This window comes from Rhinoraja longicauda, chromosome 38 (assembly GCF_053455715.1).
Source record: "Rhinoraja longicauda isolate Sanriku21f chromosome 38, sRhiLon1.1, whole genome shotgun sequence".
NCBI classification, from domain to species: domain Eukaryota; kingdom Metazoa; phylum Chordata; class Chondrichthyes; order Rajiformes; family Arhynchobatidae; genus Rhinoraja; species Rhinoraja longicauda.
In genome coordinates this window covers 11,082,346-11,106,307 of record NC_135990.1, presented here as the reverse complement: position 1 = coordinate 11,106,307, position 23,962 = coordinate 11,082,346, and the positions used below count along the sequence as shown (strand labels likewise).

Below are 23,962 nucleotides of genomic sequence, written 5' to 3'. Positions count from 1 at the left end.
TTTCCGGTGGGCCTCACTATGGCCCTGGAGGAGGCCCATGACAGAACCTCCTGTACAACTGCAGCAGAACCTCCCTGCTCCTGTACTCAAATCCCCTCGCTATGAATGCTAACATACCATTCGCTTTCTTCACTGCCTGCTGCACCTGCATGCCTACTTTCAATGACTGGTGTACCACGACACCCAGGTCTCGTTGCATCTCCCCTTCTCCTAATCGGCCACCATTCAGGTAATAGTCTGCCTTCCTGTTCTTGCCACCAAAGTGGATAACCTCACATTTATCCACATTATACTGCATCTGCCATGCATTTGTCCACTCACCTAACCTTTGGAGTGTAGGAAGAAACCGAAGCTCCTGGAGAAAACTCACGCAGGTCACAGGGAGAACGTCCGTACAGATGGCACCCGTAGTCGGGATGGAACCCGGGTCTCTGGCGCTGTGAGGCAGTAACTCTACCGCTGCGCCACAGTGCTGACCCTCAGCACGGCTTTCCTCAGCCCTCCATGGCTACAAACTCCACATTCAGTCCTGGATGAGCTGAAATTTCATCCAATTCCACCCGAACCCATCGACCCTTACATCCCCATGTTCAATCAAGCATTTCCAAACTACCGAGAACAAATCTACTTTCCCGATTGGAGCACCTTCGCCAAATCATCTGAATACCTTTATTTAAACTGGAGGGAAAATTAAATCATACGTTCGACCTTCCTGAGTGTTCTCATTCTTAACTAAAAAGTGACAAATTGGTGGAGTAACTCAGCGGGTCAGGCAGCATCTCCGGAGAACATGGATAGGCGACGTTTCACAGAGTGCTGGAGTAACTCAGCGGGTCAGGCAGCATCTCTGGAGAACATGGATAGGTGACGTTTCACAGAGTGCTGGAGTAACTCAGCGGGTCAGGCAGCATCTCTGGAGAACATGGATAGGTGACGTTTAGGGTCGGGACCCTTCTTCAGACTCAGTGAAAGAAGTGTCCCAACCTGAAATGTCACCTATCCATGTTCTCCAGAGAAGCTGCCTGACCCAATGAGTTATTCTCGTACTTTGTGACAGTTTCTTTGTAAATTAGCATCTGCATTTCCTTGTTTAGATTTAGTGATACAGCGCGGAAACAGCCCCTTCGGCCAACCGAGTCCACACCGACCACTGATTTCCGCACATTAACACTATCCTACACACACTAGGGACATAGAAGCATAGAAAATAGGTGCAGGAGGAGGCCATTTGCCCCTTATAGCCAGCACCGCCATTCATTGTGATCATGGCTGATCATCCACAATCAGTAACCCGTGCCTGCCTTCTCCCCATATCCCTTGATTCCACTAGCCCCCAGAGCTCTATCTAACTCTCTTTTAAATTCATCCAGTGAATTGGCCTCCACTGCCTTCTGTGGCAGAGAATTCCACAAATTCACAACTCTCTGGGTGAAAACGTTTCTTCTCACCTCAGTTTTAAATGGCCTCCCCTTTATTCTTAGACTGTGTGTGGCCCCTGGTTCTGGACTCGCCCAACATTGGGAACATTTTTCCTTTCTGCATTCTACATTTACATTTTACACTTACACCAGGCCAATTCACCTGCAAACCTGTACGTCTTTGGAGTGTGGAAGCAAACCGAAGATCTCGGGGAAAACCCGCATGGGTCACGGGGAGAACGTGCAAACTCCGTACGGACAGCACCCGTAGTCGGGATCGAACCCGGGTCTCTGACGCTGTGAGGCAGCAACTCTGCTGCAATGCCACCATGCCCCCCTAGTTTCTACATTTTTCAGTGTTACCTAATATAGACTCTCTCCTTTCAGTGTCCAAACAAAAATTTACTTAGATCTATGCCAGTCAACTCCCTCAGATCTGGAATTGTGGTTGAGCTAAGTATTATTAAGTGCTAGACCAAGTGGACCCGTTGGGCCCAAACCTCTCCTGCACTGGTGCAACACCCTCTCTTCCCCCCATCCCCTCTCCCCTCTCCCTCCCCTCCCCCTCCTCCTCCCCCATCCTCCCCTTCTCCCCCGTTCCCCTCCCCCCCACTCCCTCTTATCCTCCCTCCTCCCGCCCTTCCCTCCACCCCCCTCCCTCCCTCCCTCCCTCCCCCCTCCCTCCCTCCCCCCTCCCTCCCTAGGAGATAGATTTAAACTTTAAAATGTGAATAACTTTAAAAATATGACACCGATTTCAATGAAACTTCTTCCATTAGCACCAAAGGGGCGACGGTGAGTAAGGTGGGCCAAAATTGTCGCGCTATCGTGTACCGTTTTGGCTGTAGGCCAGGAACAAACAAACAAACAAACGAGAGTTTTAGTATACAGATTAAGAATTAATCGTTTCATCAGGTTAACCTCTCATTGTGTCCTCCATACAACGTCCATACAACGTCCATACAACGTCCATACAACGTCCATACAACGTCCATACAACGTCCATCTTATTGGCAATAACAGGTTGATCACAATGTTGTTAAACCTGGCACCAAATGCAACAGAATTAACGGGCGGACAGAGAGGACTGACCTGAAAGGCGAAAATGCCGTCGATCAGCTGATCTCCAAAGAGGAATTTGGACCCTGCAGTCGTGTAATTCAGGAAAGTCTGCAAGGAAAAGCAAGCTGGAGGAATTATTATTTGCAGGGAAGTAAGACTTACAGTGTTGAAGATCCCTCACAGTTCTTATCATCATGAGGAGGAACACAGTAGACCAGCTCCATTGAGTGAAACGCACTGGGCCTGTACTCGCTGGAGTTTAGAAGGACGAGATGGGACCTATTTGAAACTTACCGACTAGTGAAAGGCCGGGATAGCGTGGATGTGGGGAGGATGTTTCCACTGGTGGGAGAGTCTAGGACCAAAGGGCACAGCCTCAGAATTAAAGGACGTTCCTTTGGGAAGGAGATGAGGAGAAATGTCTTTAGTCAGAGGGTGGTGAATCTGTGGAATTCTTTGCCACAGAAGGCTGTGGAGGCCAAGTCAGTGGATATTTTTAAGGCATAGATAGATAGATTCTTGATTAGTGCGGGTGTCAGGGGTTATGGGGAGAAGGCAGGAGAATAATGGGGTTAGGATCAGCCATGATTGAATGGCAGAGTAGACTTGATGGGCCAAATGGCCTAATTCTGCTCCTATCGCTAATGATCTTGTAATTCGATGTTCATGACACCACTGGCAATAACAGCTGGGAAGAAACAGTCGCTGAATCTGAAGGTATATGTTGTCATACCTCTGTATCTCCTGAACAAAACACAGTGCTGGAGGAGCTGAGTGGGTCTATGGAGGAAAATGTTTGGAGTCATAGAGTGATACAGCGTGGAAACAGGCCCTTCAGCCCACATGCCCACACCGGCCAACATGTCCCAGCTACGCTATTCCCACCTGCCTGCGCTTGGTCCATATCTCTCCAAACTTGTCGTATCCATGTACCCGTCTAACTCTCTCTTAAACGTTGGGATGGTCCCTGCCTTGCCTCGTTCCATACACCCACCCACTACCTTGCTGGCACTCAGTTGGAAATCTGATTCACAGCCAGCTTTTGTGGCTAGTTGTTCTCGAAGAGACTGTACCCAACTGCCCTCTGGCCAACCAAGGTTATGAGAGTCAAGAGTGTTTTATTGTCACATGTCCCAGATAGAACAATGACATTCTCACTTGCAGCAGCACAACAGAATATGTAAACATAGTACACTGGAAACAATGATAAACGAGAGAGAAAACAATTTAATGTGTATATCTATACACATACCCACAAATGCACATATATATAGATTATGTGTGTGTATATATATATATATAATCTATATATATATGTGTATATATATATATAATATGTGTGTGTGTGTGTGTGTGTGTGCGTGTGTACAATCAATACATGTGTGTGTATAAGAAAATAACTGCAGATGCCGGTACAAATCAATTTATTCACAAAATGCTGGAGTAACTCAGCGGGTCAGGCAGCATCTCGGGAGAGAAGGAATGGGTGACGTTTCGGGTCGAGACCGTTCTTCAGACTGAGTGTGTGTATATATATGTGTGTGTATATATATATATACAATCTATATATGCGTGCATATATATAATCTATATATATGTGTACATATATATATAATCTATATATATGTGGGTATGCGTGTATATATATATATATAATCTATATATATATGCGTGTGTGTGTGTATATATATATATATAGCAGTATGTGTGTGTATAGTGTGTGTGTGTGTGTGTGTATATACACTGATGAGCCAAAACATTATGACCACCTGCCTAATATGCTGTTGGTCCTCCGTGTGCAGCCCCATACACAGCAGGGTGCGATGCACTGTGTATTGTGACACATTCCTCCCGTGACCACCTTTAACATTTTCTGTGACTTGTGCCACAGTCGACGTTCTGTCGGTTCGGACCAGACGGGATAGCCTTCGTTGTCCTCGCGCATCGATGAGCCTTGGGCGCCCAACACCCTGTCTGTCGCCGGTTTGTGGTTTGTCCCTCCTTGGACCATGTTCGGTAGGTACTCACCACTGCTGACCGGGAGCACCCCACAAGCCTTGCCGTTTCAGAGATGCTTTGACCCAGTCGTCTGGCCATAACAACTTGGCCCTTGTCAAAGTCGCTCAGGTCTTTACTCCTGCCCATTTCTCCTGCATCCAACACGTCAACTTCAAGAACTGACTGGTCACTTGCTGCCTAATATATCCCACCCCTTGACAGGTTCCATTGTAACAAGATGATCAATGTTATTCACTTCACCTGTCAGTGGTCGTAATGTTTTGGCTCTTCGGTGTATATATATATATAAGAAAATAACTGCAGATGCTGGTACAAATCGAAGGTATTTATTCACAAAATGCTGGAGTAACTCAGCGGGTCAGGCAGCATCTCAGGAGAGAAGGAATGGGTGACGTTTCGGGTCGAGACCCTTCTTCAGACTAATATATATATATATATATATGCAGTACTGGCTCGAAGGGCCGAATGGCCTACTCCTGCACATATTTTCTATGTTACTATGTTTCTATGCTCTCTGGTTGGTGAGAGGACAGTCTAGTTGCCCGATAATAGTTGGGAAGCAGCTGGGTAGATGCTGCTCCAAGCAGGATATTTGTTGTACCTGTACCTGTAAACATTGTGCATTTGACAATGGACTTGATTTGACGACATTTTCCCTCAGCACATACCTGGATTTGGATTCCAAGCCAGTTGAAAGCCTGAAAGCCAGGCTCCGTCCTAATGATGAAGATGCCGAGAATAAATTGCAATCCCAGTCCCACAAACAGCGCTCTCCCAGATACCTGAGCAGAGGAAGGCCACAGTTAGTACTTGCAGCGCCAGAGACCCGGGTTCGATCCCGACTACGGGCGCTGTCTGCACGGAGTTTGCACGTTCTCCCCGTGACCTGCGTGGGTTTTCTCCGAGATCTTCGGTTTCCTCCCGCACTCCAAGGACGTGCAGGTTTGTAGGTTAATTGGCTTGGTAAATGTAAAAATTGTCCCTAGTGGGTGTAGGTTAGTGTTAATGTGCGGGGATCACTGCCAGCTGCGCCACCGTGCCATCCTTCAGGCATGGGAGGTCGGCATGGTTTGGCCGATGCCTCACCTGGTGCATTTGGCCCTCCTAGGTGTTAGCATTAAAGTATAGCAGAGGATATTGAAGCTTGTTCATAGCATATACAGTCAATGCTGGCATTTATATCAAGAGGACTGGAATACAATAATAGATGTGATGCTGAGGCTCTACAAGGTACTGGTCGGGCCGTATTTGGAGTACTGTGAGCAAATGTGGGCCCCATATCTGAGGAAGGATGTGCTGGCTCTGGAGGGAGTCCAGAGGAGGTTTACAAGAATGATCCCAGGAATAGTGGGTTAGCATATGATGAGTGTTTGACAGCACTGGGCCTGTACGCGCTGGAGTTTAGAAGGTTGAGGGGGGACCTCATTGAAACGTACAGAATAATGAAAGGCATAGATAGAGTGGATGTGGAGAGGATGTTTCCACTGGTGGGAGAGTCTAGGACCAGAGGTCACAGCCTCAGAATTAAAGGGCGCTCTTTTAGAAAGGAGGTGAGGAGGAACTTCTTTAGTCAGAGGGTGGTGAATCTGTGGAACTCATTGCCACAGGGGGCTGTGGAGGCCAAGTCAGTGGATGTTTTTAAAGCAGAGATAGACAAATTCTTGATTCGAACGGGTGTCAAGGGTTACGGGGAGAAGGCAGGAAAACGGGATTAGGAGGCAGAGGTCAGCCATGATTGAATGGCGGAGTGGACTCGATGGGCCGAATGGCCTAATTCTATTCCTATAACTTGTGAAGTGCGGTGACAGGACAAGCGCGGGGGGTGGACCGGAGGATCGACTCACCGCCTGCGGCCTCGCGGAGAAGATAAACAGCAAAGTGACGAGCGTACACAATCCTCCAAAGGAGATCAACTGGCTGGGTACTTTTGCCGTGTCCGCGCCAAGCCAGGCAACTAGGCCCACCACCGCCAACAGGGCAACCAGCCTGGCAGAAGGAAACCCAACAAAACTATTAGTCCGAAGATAGACACAAGAAGTTGGAGTAACTCAGCGGGTCAGGCAGCATCGCTGGCGAAAAGGAATGGGTGACGTTTTGGGTCGAGACTTGGATGAAGGGATTAGAAGTACCATTAGCAAATTTGCAGATGATACAAAGCTGGGTGGCAGTGTGAACTGTGAGGAAGATGCTATGAGGTTACAGGGTGACTTGGACAGGTTGTGTGAGTGGGTGGATGCATGGCAGATGCAGTTTAATGTGGATAAGTGCGAGGTTATCCACTTTAGTGGTAAGAATAGGAAGGCAGTGTATTATCTGAATGGTGTCAAGTTAGGAACAGGGGACGTACAACGAGATCTGAGTGTCCTGGTACATCAGTCACTGAAAGGAAGCATGCAGGTACAGCAGGCAGTGAAGAAAGCCAATGGAATGTTGAGTATAGGAGCAAAGAGGTCCTTCTGCAGTTGTACAGGGCCTTAGTGAGACCGCACCTGGAGTACTGTGTGCAGTTTTGGTCTCCAAATTTGAGGAAGGATATTCTTGCTATTGAGGGTGTGCAGCGTAGGTTCACTAGGTTAATTCCCGGAATGGCGGAACTGTCATATGTTGAAAGACTGGAGCGACTAGGCTTGTATACACTGGAATTTAGAAGGATGAGAGGAGATCTTATCGAAACGTATAAGATTATTAAGGGGTTGGACACGTTAGAGGCAGGAAACATGTTCCCAATGTTGGGGGAGTCCAGAACCAGGGGCCACAGTTTAAGAATAAGGGGTAGGCCATTTAGAACTGAGATGAGGAAAAACCTTTTTCAGTCAGAGAGTTGTGAATCTGTGGAATTCTCTGCCTCAGAAGGCAGTGGAGGCCAATTCTCTGAATGCATTCAAGAGAGAGCTAGATAGAGCTCTTAAGGATAGCGGAGTCAGGAGGTATGGGGAGAAGGCAGGAACGGGGTACTGATTGAGAATGATCAGCCATAATCACATTGATTGGCGGTGCTGGCTCGAAGGGCTGAATGGCCTCCTCCTGCACCTATTGTCTATTGAGACCCTTCTTCAGGCCGATGTCAGGGGAGAGGGAGGTATGTAGATAAGGAAGTGTCAGGCGTGAAAATAGGACAGAGGGAATGGAGATCAAGGAAGATTTCAGTCCATGTGTTCCATGGGCACTTAACATGACAATCCCACAGAACAAAACACAAAGAGCTCGAGCAACTCAGCGGGTCAGGCAGCATCTGGAGGGCATGCACAGGTGATGATTTGGGTTGGGATTCTTCAATAAGACTTCTACCGATCGCAGAGTTATTGGTCTTTTTCGTTTTTAGAGTTACAGTGTGGATCCAGGCCCTTCGGCCCACCAGCTCCATTTCAACACTACACTTTAGGGACAATTTACAAAAGCCAATCAACCTACAAACCCGCACGTCTTTGGAATGTAGGAGGAAACCGGAGAACCTGGAGAAAACCCACGGGGTCTCGGGGAGAACGTACAATCTCCGTACGGACAGCACCCATAGTCAGGATCAAACTCGGCTCTCTGGCGCTGTGAGGCAGCAACTCTACCGCTGAGCCACCCGTGGCAGTTACAGCATTTGTACATGACCTGCCGTGCCAGTATTTATTGTTCGTCCTAATTGCCCACGCCCATTAGGGCGGCACGGTGGCGCAGCGGTAGAGTTGCTGCCTTACAGCGCTTAAAGGCGCCAGAGACCCGGGTTCGATCCCGACTACGGGTGCTGCCTGTACGGAGTTTGTACGTTCTCCCCGTGACCTGCGTGGGTTTTCTCCGAAATCTCCGGTTTCCTCCCACACTCCAAAGACGTACGGGTTTGTAGGTTAATTGGCTTGGTATAAATGTAAATTGTCCCTAGTGTGTGTAGGATAGTGTTAGTGTGCGGGGATCGCTGGTCGGCGCGGACCCGGTGGGCCGAAGAGCCTGTTACCATGCTGTATCTCTAAACTAAACTAAACTGGCCAGGAATGGTGAAACGTCATTCATCTCTTCCTTTTGTTAACACATCATATTGGTGCAACAAGGATAAAAGAAGGGTCATCTTCCTCGCTGCCGTGTGCCGGGGCAGCAGGGCGAAGGCCGCGGATGCCAATAGGACCAACAAACCCATCAGGAAGGCTGGCTCCGTCCTGGGGGCGGAGTTGGAGTTGGATTCACGGGAGGTGGTCTTGGAGGGGAGGATGCTCCTCAAACTGTGGGGCATCCTGGACAATACAGCTCCCCCCCTCCCTCCGTGACACACTGGTCAACCTGAGGAGCACCTTCTGCAACAGACTGGTTCCACCAAGATGCAGCACAGAACGCCACAGGAGATCCTTCTACCCTGCGGCTATCAAACTGTACAACTCCTCCCCCTTCTGTCGTGGGGTAGACTGAGACTGAGACTGAGACTGACTCCCCTCCAACCCAATATTTGCACATCCCCACAATCCTTTCCACTCATCACTTTAGTTTCATGTTACATGTATCTTGTTGTATTTTATGACCTAGTTCCCTCCTGGGATAAATAAAGTTCTCTCGCATCGCATCGTATCGTAAACGCTGCCAAAGCATGAAGAATGGGCGCGTTAACAAGGCCGATCGGGCACAAGCCACCTACCATTTGAACCACTTGCTGTATCTCTGCAGGAGTGAACACGCAGGCGAGAAGAAGTGGAGGATCTGTTTCCCAAACAGCCTCTTGACCAGGCCGTAAACGATGAAGAAGACCACAATGCAGGTCATGACGAGGAGAGCAAGGGCTCGCCGGAGATCCAGCACACAGGCGGTGATGAGGAATCCGAGAAAGGCTGTGGTGGGGAACAGAGGGGGCAAACAACATGAAACTCCGCTCAATTTAGGGTCCCTTCTCGGTCAATGGCTTGGCAGTTCATAACTTCATTAGTGATAGGAGTAGAATTAGGCCATTCGGCCCATCAAGTCTCCTCCGCCATTCAATCACGGCTGATCTATCTCTCTCTCCCAACCCCATTCTCCTGCCTTCTCCCCACAACCCCTGACACCCGCACTAATCAAGGAATCTATCTGTCTCTGCCTTAAAAATATCCATATTTATGACTTCACAAGTTATAGGAGTAGAATCAGGCCATTCGGCCCATCGAGTCTAGTCCACCATCCAATCATGGCTGATCTCTGCCTCCTGATCCCGTTTTCCTTCCTGCTCCCCAAAACCCCTGACACCCATTCTAATCAAGAATCTTTCTGAAAGCCTCAACAAATATCCATTGACGTCCTCCCCAGCCTCTGTGGCAATGAATTCCATAGATTCACTGATGAAATAGATTCTTCCTCATCCTCATTTAATTCCGAGGCTGTGATCTCTGGTCCTAGACTCTCCCACTAGTGGAAACATCCTCTCCATATCCACTCTATCCAAGCCTTTCACTATTCTGTACGTTTCAATGAGGTCCCCCCTCATTCTTCTAAACTCCAGTGAGTCCAGGCCCAGTGCCAACAAACGCTCATCATATGTTAACCCACTCATTCCTGGGATCATTCTCGTAAACCTACTCTGGACCCCCTCCAGAGCCAGCACATCCTTCCTCAGATATGGGGCCCTTAATTGCTCATAATCCTCCAAATATTGCTCACAATACTCCAAATTTTAAGGTTCCTTCTTGGGCAACGACTAGATCTTTAGATTTTTTTTAGATTTAGAGATACAGCGCAGAAACAAGCCCTTCGGCCCACCGGGTCCGCGCCGACCAGCGATCCCCGCACACTAACACTATCCTACACCCACTAGGGACAATATTTTTAACATTTGCCCAGCCAATTAACCTACATACCTGTACGTCTTTGGAGTGCGGGAGGAAACCGAAGATCTCGGAGAAAACCTACACAGGTCACGGGGAGAACGTACAAACTCCGTACAGACGGCGCCCGTAGTCGGGATCGAACCTGAGTCTCCGGCGCTGCATTCGCTGTAAGGCGGCAACTCTACCGCTGCGCCACCGTGACCGCCCTACTAATAGCTTAGTAGTTTGGGCAAAGGGCGTTTCAGGTGGGCCAGCAGTGCAAAGGTGGAAGAGCTAAAGAAACAAGGAACTGCAGATGCAATAAACCTGAGCCCAACACAAAGTGCTGGGGGAACTCAACAGGACATGCAGCATCTCTGGAGGGAATGTACAGAGGACCATTTGGGTCCGGGCCCTTCTTCAAACTTCTACAGGTAGAAGAGTTATTAGTCGCTGGCTTGATATGTCTCGTGCAATGCAAGTTTATAGTCAGGGACAGTTTCCAACCCGGCTGTTATCAGGCAACTGAACCATTCTATCAACAACCGGAGAGCAGTGCTGAGCTGTCATCTACCTCATTGGAGACCCTCGGACTTTATCTTGCACTAAACGTTATTCCCTGTATCATGTATCTGGGTTCAGTAAAGGTCGGGAGAGCAGCAGCAGCAGGAGCAGGGGCAGCAAGGACGACCGTTGGCTGAAAGTAAGTGTGAATTGCAGGTAAAAGTCCTCTGTACATTCCCTCCAGAGATGCTGCATGTCCTGTTGAGTTTCCCCCAGCACTTTGTGTTAGGCTCAGGTTTATTGCATCTGCAGTTCATTGTGGCTTTAGCTCTTCCACCTTTGCAATGCTGGCCCACCTGAAACCCTCTTTGCCCAAACTACTAGCAGTCACTCAGTGAAGGGCACACATCCAATCTCGTCAGAGGAAGGCAGCGTAGGAGTGAGTGTGGGGATTGGCTGAGCAATTAAATTAGAAGCTTGGTAAATTGGCCAATTAGTCAATTTAGTAACTGATATAAACAAGGCGTGCTCAAGGGGTGTAGCCCTGTGAGAAAAGTGCGAGGCTTTGTCGAGGAGGCTGCACTGGTTTTGAGCCTGATTTGGTTTTTGGCACTAAAGTAATGGCGGACAAGTTGGGTGCAGTGTGTTTCCTGCAGGATGTGGGAAGGTAGGGACTCAGCTGGGGCTTCTGGGAGCTACACCTGCAAGAACTGTGTCCAGGTGCAGCTCCTGAATATGGACATGTTGTGTGGTGAAGTTGGAAAAGCAGCTGGATGACCTCAGGGCCATCCGGGAATGCGAGAGTTTCCTGGACAGGACCTACTGTGAGGCTGTCATGCCAAGGGTCCAGGTCGAGCGAAGGTGGGAGACCGTTTCAAAGGGGTGTGAACTTGGACTCCAGGAGACCCCGGTGGCTGTGCCTATTGCAAACAGGTACACCCTCTTGGGAGCTGTCGGGGCAGAAGACGCTTCCAGTCCGAGCGGCGGACAGGTCGGCGGATCCAATCCAGGCAAGGAGACTCGACCGGGGAGACCGACGTCAGGAAGAGCCATAGCAGTGAGAGACTCCATTGTCCGAGGTACGGACAGTAGATTCTGTGGCGGCAGGCGGGACTCGAGGATGGTCTGTTGCCTCCCTGGTGCCAGGGTTCAAGACATCACGGACCGGCTTCAGAACATCCTAGCGAGGGAAGGCGATCAACCAGAAGTAGTTGTGCACGTGGGCACAAATGACGTCGGGAGGAAGAGGAAGGAGATACTGACTGCAACGTGAGTTTAGAGAGTTAGGAAGAAGACTGAGAAGTAGGATGTCGAGGGTGGTTGTCTCTGGACTGCTGTCTGTACCTCGTGCTGGTGAGGGCAGGAACAGAGAGATCGGGGATATGAATGTATGGCTGAGAGGCTGGTGCAGGGAGCAGGGATTTAGATTTCTGGACCACTGGGATATCTTCTGGGGTAGGGGTGACCTGTACAAATGGGACGGGTTACACCTTAACAGCAGGGGGACCAACATTCTGGCGGGCAGGTTTGCTAGTGCTGCACGTGTGGGTTTAAACTAAGTAGTGGGGGGGAGGGGTTGACAAATTGGGAATATGAAGATGGAGTTAAAGGGGAAGTGAATACAGGAGAAATTGCAAAAGACTCGAATAAATGGGAAGGAAAGTTCTAGAAGGGATATGAGAGTAAGGTCAGGGCCAATGGTGACCGGTGTGAGAGGGAAGGTGAATACCGAAGTTAAAGTGTTGTATTTAAATGCGCGAAGTATAAAAAATAAAGTGGATGAGCTTGAGGCTCAGTTAGACATTGGCAAGTATGATGTTGTAGGGATCACTGAGACATGGCTACAAGAGGACCAGGGCTGGGAACTGAATATTCAGGGGTACACAACGTATAGAAAAGACAGACAGGTGGGGAGAGGGGGCGGGGTTGCTCTGTTGGTAAGGAATGATATTCACTCCCTTGCAAGGGGTGACATAGAATCAGGAGATGTTGAATCAGTATGGATAGAGATGAGGAATTGTAAGGATAAAAAGACCCTAATGGGAGTCATCTACAGGCCCCCAAACAGTAGCCTCGACAGAGGGTGCAAGTTGAATCAGGAGCTAAAATTGGCGTGTCGCAAATGTAATGCTACGGTGGTCATGGGAGATTTCAACATGCAGGTAGACTGGGAAAATCAGGTTGGTAATGGACCCCAGTAAAGGGAGTTTGTGGAGTGCCTCCAAGATGGATTCTTAGAACAGCTTGTACTGGAGCCTACTAGGGAGAAGGCAATTCTGGATTTAGTGTTGTGTAATGAACCTGATTTGATAAGGGAACTCAAGGTAAAAGAGCCATTAGGAGGCAGTGATCATAATATGATAAGTTTTAATCTACAAATTGAGAGGGAAAATCGGAAGTGTCATTATTACAGTATAGCAAAGGGGATTACAGAGGCATGAGGCAGGAGCTGGCCAGAATTGACTGGAAGGAGGCCCTAGCAGGGAAGACGGTGGAACAGCAATGGCAGGTATTCCTGGGAATAATGCAGAAGTTGCAGGATCAATTTATCCCAAAGCGGAGGAAAGATTCCAAGGGGAGTAAGAGGCACCCGTGGCTGACAAGGGAAGTCAAGGACAGCATAAAAATAAAAGGGAAGAAGTATAACTTAGCAAAGAAGAGTGGGAAGCCAGAGGATTGGGTCTCTTTTAAAGAGCAACAGAAGATAACTAAAAAGGCAATACGGGGAGAAAAGATGAGGTACGAGGGTAAACTAGCCAATAATATAAAGGAGGATAGTAAAAGCTTCTTTAGGTATGTGAAGAGGAAAAAAAAAAATAAGGCAAATGTGGGTCCCTTGAAGACAGAAGCGGGGGAATTTATTATGGGGAACAAGGAAATGGCAGACGAGTTGAACCGGTACTTTGGATCTGTCTTCACTAAGGAAGATACAAACAATCTCCCAGATGTTCTAGTGGCCAGAGATCATAAGGTGACAGAGGAACTGGAGGAAATCCACATTAGGCAGGAAATGGTGTTGGGTAGACTGATGGGACTGAAGGCTGATAAATCCCCAGGGCCTGATGGTCTGCATCACAGGGTACTTAAGGAGGTGGCGCTAGAAATTGTGGACGCATTTTCCAATGTTCTATAGATTCAGGATCAGTTCCTGTGGATTGGAGGGTAGCTAATGTTGTCCCACTTTTTAAGAAAGGAGGGAGAGAGAAAACAGGAAATTATGGACCAGTTAATCTGACATCAGTGGTGGGGAAGATGCTGGAGTCAATTATAAAAAATGAAATTGCGGAGCATTTGGATAGCAGTAAATGGATCGTTCCGAGTCAGCATGGATTTACGAAGAGGAAATCATGCTTGACTAATCTTCTGGAATTTTTTGAGGATGTAACTAGGAAAATGGACAGGCGAGAGCCGGTGGATGTGGTGTACCTCGACTTTCAGAAAGCCTTCGACAAGGTCCCACATAGGAGATTAGTGGGGAAAAATTAGAGCACATGGTATTGGGGGTAGGGTACTGACATGGATAGAAATTTGGTTGGCAGACAGAAAGCAAAGAGTGGGGATGAATGGGTCCCTTTCAGATTGGCAGGCAGTGACCAGTGGGGTACCGCAAGGCTCGGTGCTGGGGCCGCAGCTATTTGCAATATATATTAATGACTTATATATTAAAGTAACATTAGCAAATTTGCAGATGACACAAAGCTGGGTGGCAGTGTGAACTGTGAGGAAGATGCTATGAGGTTGCAGGGTGACTTGGACAGGTTGTGTGAGTGGGCGGATGCATGGCAGATGCAGTTTAATGTGGATAAGTGTGAGGTTATCCACTTTGGTGGTAAGAATAGGAAGGCAGATTATTATCTGAATGGTGTCAAGTTAGGAAAAGGGGACGTACAACGAGATCTGGGTGTCCTAGTGCATCAGTCACTGAAAGGAAGCATGCAGGTACAGCAGGCAGTGAGGAAAGCCAATGGAATGTTGGCCTTCATAACAAGAGGAGTTGAGTATAGGAGCAAAGAGGTCCTTCTGCAGTTGTACAGGGCCCTAGTGAGACCGCACCTGATGTACTGTGTGCAGTTTTGGTTTCCAAATTTGAGGAAGGATACTCTTGCTTTTGAGGGCGTGCAGCGTAGGTTCACTAGGTTAATTCCCGGAACGGCAGGACTGTCATATGTTGAAAGACTGGAGCGACTAGGCTTGTATACACTGGAATTTAGAAGGATGAGAGGGGATCTTGTTGAAACATATAAAATTATCAAGGGATTGGACACGTTAGAGGCAGGAAACATGTTCCCAATGTTGGGGGAGTCCAGAACCAGGGGCCACAGTTTCAGAATAAGGGGTAGGCCATTTAGAGCGGAGATGAGGAAAAACGCAGAGTTGTGAATCTGTGGAATTCTCTGCCTGAGAAGGCAGTGGAGGCCAATTCTCTGAATGCATTCAAGAGAGAGTTAGATAGAGCTCTTAAGGATAGCGGAGTCAGGGGGTATGGGGAGAAGGCAGGAACGGGGTACTGATTGAGAATGATCAGCCTTGATCACATTGAATGGTGGTGCTGGCTCGAAGGGCCGAATGACCTCCTCCTGCACCTATCGTCTATTGGACACTGAGGACGGCTTGATTGTAAACATGAATAGTCTTTCTGCTGACTTGTTAGCACGCAATAAAAGCTTATCATTGTACCTCAATACAAGTGGAGAGAAGGAATGGGTGACGTTTTGGGTCAAGACCCTTCTTCAGACTACGGTGGTGTAGTGGAGGAGTTGCTGCCTCACAGCTGTGGAGACCAGGGTTCGATACCGACCTCGGATGCTGTCTGCGTGGAGTCTGCACGTTCTCCCGGTGCCGGCATGGGTTGCCCTTGGTCTCTCCCACATCCCAAAGACAAACGGACTGGTAGGTCATGTCGGAAGGAACTGCAGGTGCTGGTTTAAACCGAAGATAGACACAAAAAGCTGGACGGGACGGGCAGCATCTCTGGAGAGAAGGAATGGGTGACGTTTCTGAAGAAGGGTCTTGACCCGAAACGTCATCCATTCCTTCTCTCTAGAGATGCTGCCTGTCCTGCTGAGTTACTCCTGCTTTTTGTGTCTTTCTTCGGTTTAAACCAGCATCTGCAGTTCCATCCTACCCAACTGTTGAGAGTCAACTGTTTGGTGTGTTTGGAGGCATCGTTTGGACACACCAGGTAAATATGGGTGAATAATTTCTCTAAAGGACTATAGTGAACCAGCTAGTCCAACAACAATCCACTACAACTACTCTTACTGAGGAACAGTATCCAGAATTTCTGATCGACTTAAGTACAATGAAGCCAACATGAGGAAAAGCTATTTCTTGCCACACTATTGAAACCCAGGGTACATTTTATAAAATGGCAGTGGAGACAGAATCAAGGACATCATTCCAAAGGGAAGTAGATATATACTGAAGAAGTGTCCCAACCCGAAACATCATCAGCCCATGTCCCTCCACGGATGCTGCCTGACCTGCTGGGTTCCTCCTGCATTTCGTGTTGTGTACAAGATTCAACAGCAATTGAAGAACCTATAAGGCTCTTGGGGCTAACGGAATCAAGGGAAGTGGGGAGAAAGCAGGGACGGGGTACTGATTCTGGATGATCAGCCGTGATCACATTGAATGGCGGTGCTGGCTCGAAGGGCCGAATGGCCTCCTCCTGCACCTACTTTCTATGCTTCTATGATTCCAACACCTGCAGTTCCTTCCGTTTCTGGACATGTACTTAAACGATTCGCAGGACGATGAAGCAACAGCGGCATCATGGGACTCTTTGAGAAGGCTAGAACATGCATGATGGGCTGAATGGTCTCTCTGGTTCATCATTCGAACGCTAGGTCTTGTTTCCACAAGTGGCACTGGAGTTGACTAGGGAATGGGGAGATCAAAGTCAATTGATCTGCTTAACCTCACGCCTGCACATCTCATACAAACATAGAAAATAGGTGCAGGAGGAGGCCATTTGGCCCTTCGAGCCAGCACCGCCATTCATTATGATCATGGCTGATCATCCACAATCAGTAACCTGTGCCCAACTTCTCCCCATATCCCTTGATTTCACTAGCCCCCAGAGCTCTATCTAACTCTCTCTTAAATTCATCCAGTGATTTGGCCTCCACTGCCCTCTGTGGCAGAGAATTCCACAAATTCACAACTCTCTGGGTGAAAAAGTTCCTTTTCACCTCAGTTTTAAATGGCCTCCCCTTTATTCTTAGACTGTGGCCCCTGGTTCTGGACTCCCCCAACATTGGGCACATTTTTCCTGCATCTACCTTGTCCAGTCCTTTTATAATTTTATATGTCTTTATAAGATCCCCTCTCATCCTTCTAAACTCCAGTGAATTCAAGCCTAGTCTTTTCAATCTTTCCTCATGTGACAGTCCCGCCACCCCAGGGATCAATCTCGTGAACCTACGCTGCACTGCCTCAATTACAAGGGAGTCCTTCCTCAAATTAGGAGACCAAAACGATACACAATATTCCAGATGTGGTCTCACCAGGGCCTGTACCTCAGCTGCACGGAACTCCAGAGGCAGGTCCACCAAGGTGGGGCAGCGGTCAATCGTTTACTGAGCACCATGTAGAGGGAGTACATTTGGCCCATCGCGTCCATGCTAGCTCCCAGCAGAGCAACCCCATCAGTCCCAGGTTTGCCTGAATCCCTACAAACATTGCTCATTCACACGGGGTAGAACAACTATCAACCACGACCCTCAGTCGTTGATAAGGTAGGAAACTGTTCCTCAGAGCAGAGGTGCGACTAGTGTAGATGGAGGCACCTTGGTCAGCATGGACAAAGTGGGGCAGAAGGGCCTGTTTCCGTGCTGCATGACTCCATGACAAAAAAATAGCAGGGGCCTATGGAGTATTGAGCAACAGAGGCCGGGTTGCCAACTGTCCCATATTAGCCGGGGGGCCGCTGTAGGCCCGGGGACCACTGTGGGCCCGGACAGTGTAGGCCCTGGGGCCGCTGTAGGCCCGGACACTGTAGGCCCGGGGGCCGCTGTGGGCCCGGACAGTGTAGGCCCGGAGGCCCGGGCGCCGCCTAACGGAGGTTGCATAGCAACCCACCTCCCGGCCCGGGCGGTCGCCATTGGTGGAGCGGGAGCGCGTGGCCGTTGGCTGGGTGAGGTCACGTGGGGCGCGGGGCGGCGACGTCACCTTTTGCCCCTTATTTGGGAGTGAGAAAGTTGGCAACCCCTAAACAGAGGAGCCTTGGTATCAGTGTTCCTTGGAGTAGAGGAGCTGAGAGTATTTGATTGAGAAGAAAACTATGACGGTCTTAGATAAGGGAGGAATTTTCCCCACAGAGCAGAGGTGAGACTAGTGTAGATGCGGCCATCTTGGTCGGCACGGGCAAAGTTGGGTCGAAGGGCCTGTTTCCTTGCTGTATGACTCCATGACCATAAGTGATCGATGCTAAACCATGTCAACCAGCAGCCCAACTAGTAATTTTTACCTGCGGCCAGGAGACCAAGGACAATACGTTTAATTAGTGTGAGGTGGGTGGTGTACACCTGGTTTACTCTTGAAGCAGTCTTGGTTATTTTTCTGGAAAACATAAGCATGAAAGTTTCCAACTCATTATTCAGAGTGAAATATTTCAAGTTATTATAGACACACTCTCAGATAAATTAGGTCAGTAATAGTGCAGGTGAGTTGAGATGTTCTGTTGAATGAGACAATAGGCACTAGGCACAATAGACACAGGAGGAGGCCATTCGGCCCCTCGAGCCAGCACCGCCATTCAATGTGATCATGGCTGATCATTCTCAATCAGTACCCCGTTCCTGCCTTCTCCCCTGACTCCTATCTAACTCTCTCTTGAATGCATTCAGAGAATTGTCCTCCACTGCCTTCTGAGGCAGAGAATTCCACAGATTCACAACTCTCTGACTGAAAAAGTTTTTCCTCATCTCCGTTCTAAATGGCCTACCCCTTATTCTTAAACCGTGGCCCCTTGTTCTGGACTCCCCCAACATTGGGAACATGTTTCCTGCCTCTAACGTGTCCAACCCCTTAATAATCTTATACGTTTCGATAAGATCTCCTCTCATCCTTCTAAATTCCAGTGTGTACAAGCCTAGTCGCTCCAGCCTTTCAACATATGACAGGCACTAGGCACTAGGCACAGGAGTAGGCCATTTGGCCCTTCGAGCCAGCACCGCCATTCAATGTAATTAATGAGAATCAAAAGTGCTTAATTCTCCCATGCATTTCTCCGAAATGGAACAATTACATCCTTACTTGCAGCAGCAGCATAATAATAGATCTGTAAACGCAGTAAATAAAATAAAAACGGGCGGCACGGTGGCACAGTGGTAGAGTTGCTGCCTCACAGACCAGACCCAAGTTCGATCCTGACTACGGGTGCCGTCTGTACGGAGTTTGTACGTTCTCCCCGTGACCTGCATGGGTTTTCTCCAAGATCTTCGATTTCCTGGGTCATAGGTTTGTAGGTTAATTGGCTTGGTATAAATGTAAATTGTCCCTAGTGTGTGTAGGATAGTGTTAGTGTGCGGGGATCGCTGGTCGGCGAGGACTGGGTGGGCCGAAGGGCCTGTTTCCGCGCTGTATCACTAAACTAAACTAAACTACACTAAACTAAACTTAAAGCACAACTTAGCCATGTCCAGATGTAGAAACTAGGAACTGCAGATGCTGGTTTACAAAAAAAAAAAACCCACACAAAGTGCTAGAGTCTCTCAGTGGGTCAGGCATCATCTCTGGAGAACTTGGATTGGTGACGTTTCGGGTCTGGACCCTTCTTCAGACCCTCTGGAGAACAGACTCTCCAAGGCGACACGGTGGCGCAGCTGGTAGAGCTGCTACCTCACAGCGCCAGAGACCCAGGTTCAATCATGACCTCGGGTGCTGTCTGCGTGGAGTTTGCTCGGGTCCGTGTGAGGTTTGAAGTGTCCGGACTCTTCTTCAGACTGATGGAGTAGGAGGGAGAAAGGTGGAAGCGAGAGAGAGAGAGAGTGGGGCAAAGCTCGGTAACCGAAAGGTGTTGGAGGCAGAGAATCACACGACATTTTTCAGTCAGGGAGTTGTGAATCTGTGGAATTCTCTGCCTCAGAAGGCAGTGGAGGCCAATTCTCTGAATGCATTCAAGAGAGAGCTAGATAGAGCTCTTAAGGATAGCGGAGTCAGGGTGTATGGGGAGAAGGCAGGAACGGGGTACTGATTGAGAATGATCAGCCATGATCATATTGAATGGCGGTGCTGGCTCGAGGGGCCGAATGGCCTACTCCCGCACCTATTGTCTATTGTCTATTGTCTATTAAGACATGTTGAGACAACGACTTGAATCACCAAGGTACAGTGGTCTACAGAGTAATTGTTGGCAAATGGGTTTGGTATAGAGTTATTTAATGGCTAGCATGGACATAATCAAGGACCTCTTTCTGTACTGTAGGACTCCATGACTCTACTATAGTTAGGAAGGTTCTCAACCTCCCTTCAATTGACTCTATTTACACCTCACGCTGCCTCGGCAAGGCCAGCAGCATCATCAAGGACCAGTCTCACCCCGGCCACTCCCTCTTCTCCCCTCTCCCATCAGGCAAAAGGTACAGAAGTGTGAAAACGCACACCTCCAGATTCAGGGACAGTTTCTTCCCAGCTGTTATCAGGCAACTGAACCATCCTATCACCAACCAGAGAGCAGTGCTGAACTACTATCTACCTCTTTGGTGACCCTTGGACTATCCTTGATCGGACTTTACTGACTTTACCTTGCGCTAAACGTTATTCCCTTATCCTGTATCTGCACTCTGCGGATGGCTTGATTGTAATCATGTATTGTCTTTCCGCTGGCTGGTTAACACGCAACAAAAGCTTTTCACTGTACCTCGGTACACGTGACACTGAGCTGAACTGAACAGAACATGGCTGTGTTACTTCTCTCGGAAAGAAATGGGTGAAAAGTTTCTTGTTTTGTTGAGAAGATCAATCTGAATTATTTTTGACCTGTACCTTACAACCTTGGAACTCTCTTTCTTGTCGGTAGACACTGCCGAGCTTTTATCTGTAGGTTTGGTCGGAACATCCTCCTGCAATACAAAGGGCATACTCAGTGCAAGGCCTGCAGCATAATCAAGGACCAGTCCCACCCCCGGTCACTCCCTCTTCTCCCCTCTCCCATCAGGCAAGAGGTACAGAAGTGTGAAAACGCACACCTCCAGATTCAGGGACAGTTTCTTTCCCGCAGTTATCACGCAACTGAACCGTTCTATCACCAACGAGACAGCAAATGTTATTTGCTTTATCAGACCCGAAACGTCACCCATTCCTTCTCTCCAGAGATGCTGCCTGACCCGCTGAGTCACTCCAGCATTTTGTGTCTATCCTCGGCTTTAACCAGCACCTGCAGTTCCTTCCTGCAAGTTATTCCCTTTGTCCTGTATCTGCACACTGTGGACGGCTCGATTGTAACTGGAGAGCACGCAAGAAAATAAACTTTTCACTGCACCTCGGTAATAGAAATATAGAAGCATAGAAAATAGGTGCAGGAGGAGGCCATTTGGCCCTTCGAGCCAGCACCGTAATGTGGCAATAATAATTAACAAAACTAAACTAAACTAAAGATGCTTGTTTAAAATAGCCAAGTTGCTCAAATAACTCAGCAGGTCGGCCAGCATCTCTGGAGGGAATGGATAGGCAACATTTTGCTTTGACACCCTTCTTCGGACTAATTGTAGTAGTGGGTTAAAGCTGGAGAAGACCTGTGGGTGTCATGCTATCTCACTTTGACTGGGCTGTATCAAACACATAAGGTCATAAGGAATTGGAGTAGAATTATGCCACTCGGCCCTTCAAGTCTACTCCACCATTCAATCATGGCTGATCTATCTCTCCCTCCTAACCCCATTCTCCTGCCTTCTCCCCATAACCCCTGACACCCGTACTAATCAAGAATCTATCTATCTCTGCCTTAAAAATATCCACTGACTTGGCCTCCACACTTTTCTGTGGCAAAGAATTTCACAGATTCACCACCACAAAAAGATTACCTTGCTAAAAGAACATCCTTTAATTCTGAGGCTGTGACCTCTAGTCCTGGACTCTCCCACTAGTAGAAACATCCTCTCCACATCCACTCTGTCCAAGCCTTTCACTATTCTGTACGTTTCAATGAGGTCCCTCCCACCCATTCTTAACTCCAGCAAGTACAGGCCCAGTGTCGACAAACGCTCATCGTACGTTAACCCAATTATTCATGGGATCATTATTGCAAACCCTCTCCAGAGCCAGCACGTCCTTCCTTAGATATGGGGCCCAGAATTGCTCACGATATTCAAAATGCGGCCTTACCAGCGCCTTGTAGAGCCTCAGCATTACATCCCTGTTTTTGTATACAAGACATCTGGAAAATTACCTCCATTTCAAATCCTGCGTTGTCCGCACAGTAGATGTGGTTATTGTCGGGCAAATCCATTTTCTCCATTTCTTGTATTCACTTCGATGCTTGTACAACAAAAGGCAGTCTGTGATTAGAACAGTCATATTTCAGAATGTAAACAGTTAACAGTAAGTTGAAGTCACTGACCTCCGTCCTCGCAACTCTGCGTAGGAAAACTTGATAGAGGTTTTTTAAATTTTGAGAGGGACGGACAGAGTTGACGTGGGTAGGCTTTTCCCTTTGAGAGTGGGGAAGATTCCAACAAGGGGACATAGCTTCAGAATTGAGGGACAAAAGTTTAGGGGTAACATGAGGGGTAACTTCTTTACTCAGAGGGTGGTGGCTGTATGGAATGGGCTTCCGGTGGAAGTGGTGGAGGCTGGCTCGATTTGATTATTTAAGAGTAAATTGGATAAGTATATGGATAAGAGGGGATTAGAGGGTTATGGTCTGAGTGCAGGTAGATGAGACTAGGTCAGGGAGAGTGGTCAGCGTGGACTGGAAGGGCCGAACGGGCCTGTTTCCGTGCTGTAGTTGTTATATGGATATATATGGTTATATAAAATAACTGCAGATGCTGGTACAAATCGAAGGTATCACAAAAAGCTGGAGTAACTCAGCGGGTCAGGCTGCATCTCAGGAGAGAAGGAATGGGTGACGTTTCGACCCGAAACGTCACCCATTCCTTCGCTCCTGAGATGCTGCCTGGCCCGCTGAGTTACTCCAGCTTTTTGTGATACCTTCTCTCAACTCTGAACCAGCTAATGCACATTGCAGGATTCTATCTTGCACTAAATATTATTCCCTTTATCCTGCATCTCTGCTCTGCGGATGGCTTGATTGTAATTGTGTGTTTTGTCTTTCCGCTCACTGGATAGCACGCAACAAAGAAGCTTCTCACTGTACCTCGGTGCATGTGACAATAAACAAAACTACATTGAGCTAATCAGTGATAAGCTTCCGCTCAGTCCGCCTCAGCCTGCCTGATCTCCCGGTTGCCAGAGATTATAACTTCCCCTCCCATTCCCACACTGACCTTTCTGTCCTGGGCCTCCTCCATTGTCAGAGTGAGGCCCAGCGCAAATTGGAGGAACAGCACCTCATATTTCGCTTGGGCAGCTTACACCCCAGTGGTATGAACATTGATTTCTCTAATTTCAAGTAACCCCTGCATCCCCTCTCTCCCCCCCCCCCCCCCCACCCCAGCCCTGACCTCCTACTAGTTCCACTGTATCCCTTCATTCTCACCTCTACCCCAGCCAACAATGGACCATTGTGGGCTCCAGCCTGCCTTGGTCACCTGTTGCCCGCCCTGCTTTGTTCTGGTTTTTCCTACCTCCAGTACTCCTCGGCCTTCTACTTTCAGTGTGAAGAAGGGTTCCGACCCGAAACGTCACCCTGTCCGTGTTCTCCAGAGGTGCTGCCTGACCCGCTGAGTTACTCCAGCACTCTGTGTCTGTCCTCTCTCTGGTTGGCACAATACTTCATTCAAGCCAATTTCCGAAAATAGATTATTTATTGTTGGACAACATGTTTTGTTGCCGATTGTGTTCTCTGCGCATTAAATATAGGAGTTTATTGCATCATTGTACAGAACAATACAGAACAGGAACGGACTCATTGGCCTAACCCTGTCTGTGCTGAACATGATGCCAAGAGAAACTCATCTTCTTTGCTTGGACGTGATCCAGATCGCTCCTCTTCCTGCATTTCTATATGTCTATCTATAATCATCTCAAACAACAGTATTGTATCTGCCCTACACCACTACCTCTGACCCTCTCTACTCTCTGTAA

The 23,962-nt window shown here is 48.3% G+C and overlaps 1 protein-coding gene across 1 annotated transcript in view; it reads right to left on the bottom strand.

Moving 5' to 3' along the window:
• The window catches only part of slc28a1 (solute carrier family 28 member 1), a 45,870-nt gene extending 22,199 nt beyond the window's left edge, over positions 1-23,671 (bottom strand). Inside the window, exons 1-8 of the mRNA XM_078429849.1 lie at positions 23,503-23,671; positions 22,143-22,231; positions 20,741-20,817; positions 18,222-18,313; positions 9,109-9,298; positions 6,344-6,485; positions 5,168-5,281; positions 2,511-2,588 (exon numbers count right to left, since the gene is read on the bottom strand). Of these exons, the coding sequence (XP_078285975.1) occupies positions 2,511-2,588; positions 5,168-5,281; positions 6,344-6,485; positions 9,109-9,298; positions 18,222-18,313; positions 20,741-20,817; positions 22,143-22,211 (762 nt within the window). The 5' untranslated portion in view covers positions 22,212-22,231; positions 23,503-23,671. The remainder of the gene's footprint in view (positions 1-2,510; positions 2,589-5,167; positions 5,282-6,343; positions 6,486-9,108; positions 9,299-18,221; positions 18,314-20,740; positions 20,818-22,142; positions 22,232-23,502) is intronic.
• Between the last annotated feature and the right edge of the window lie 291 nt (positions 23,672-23,962).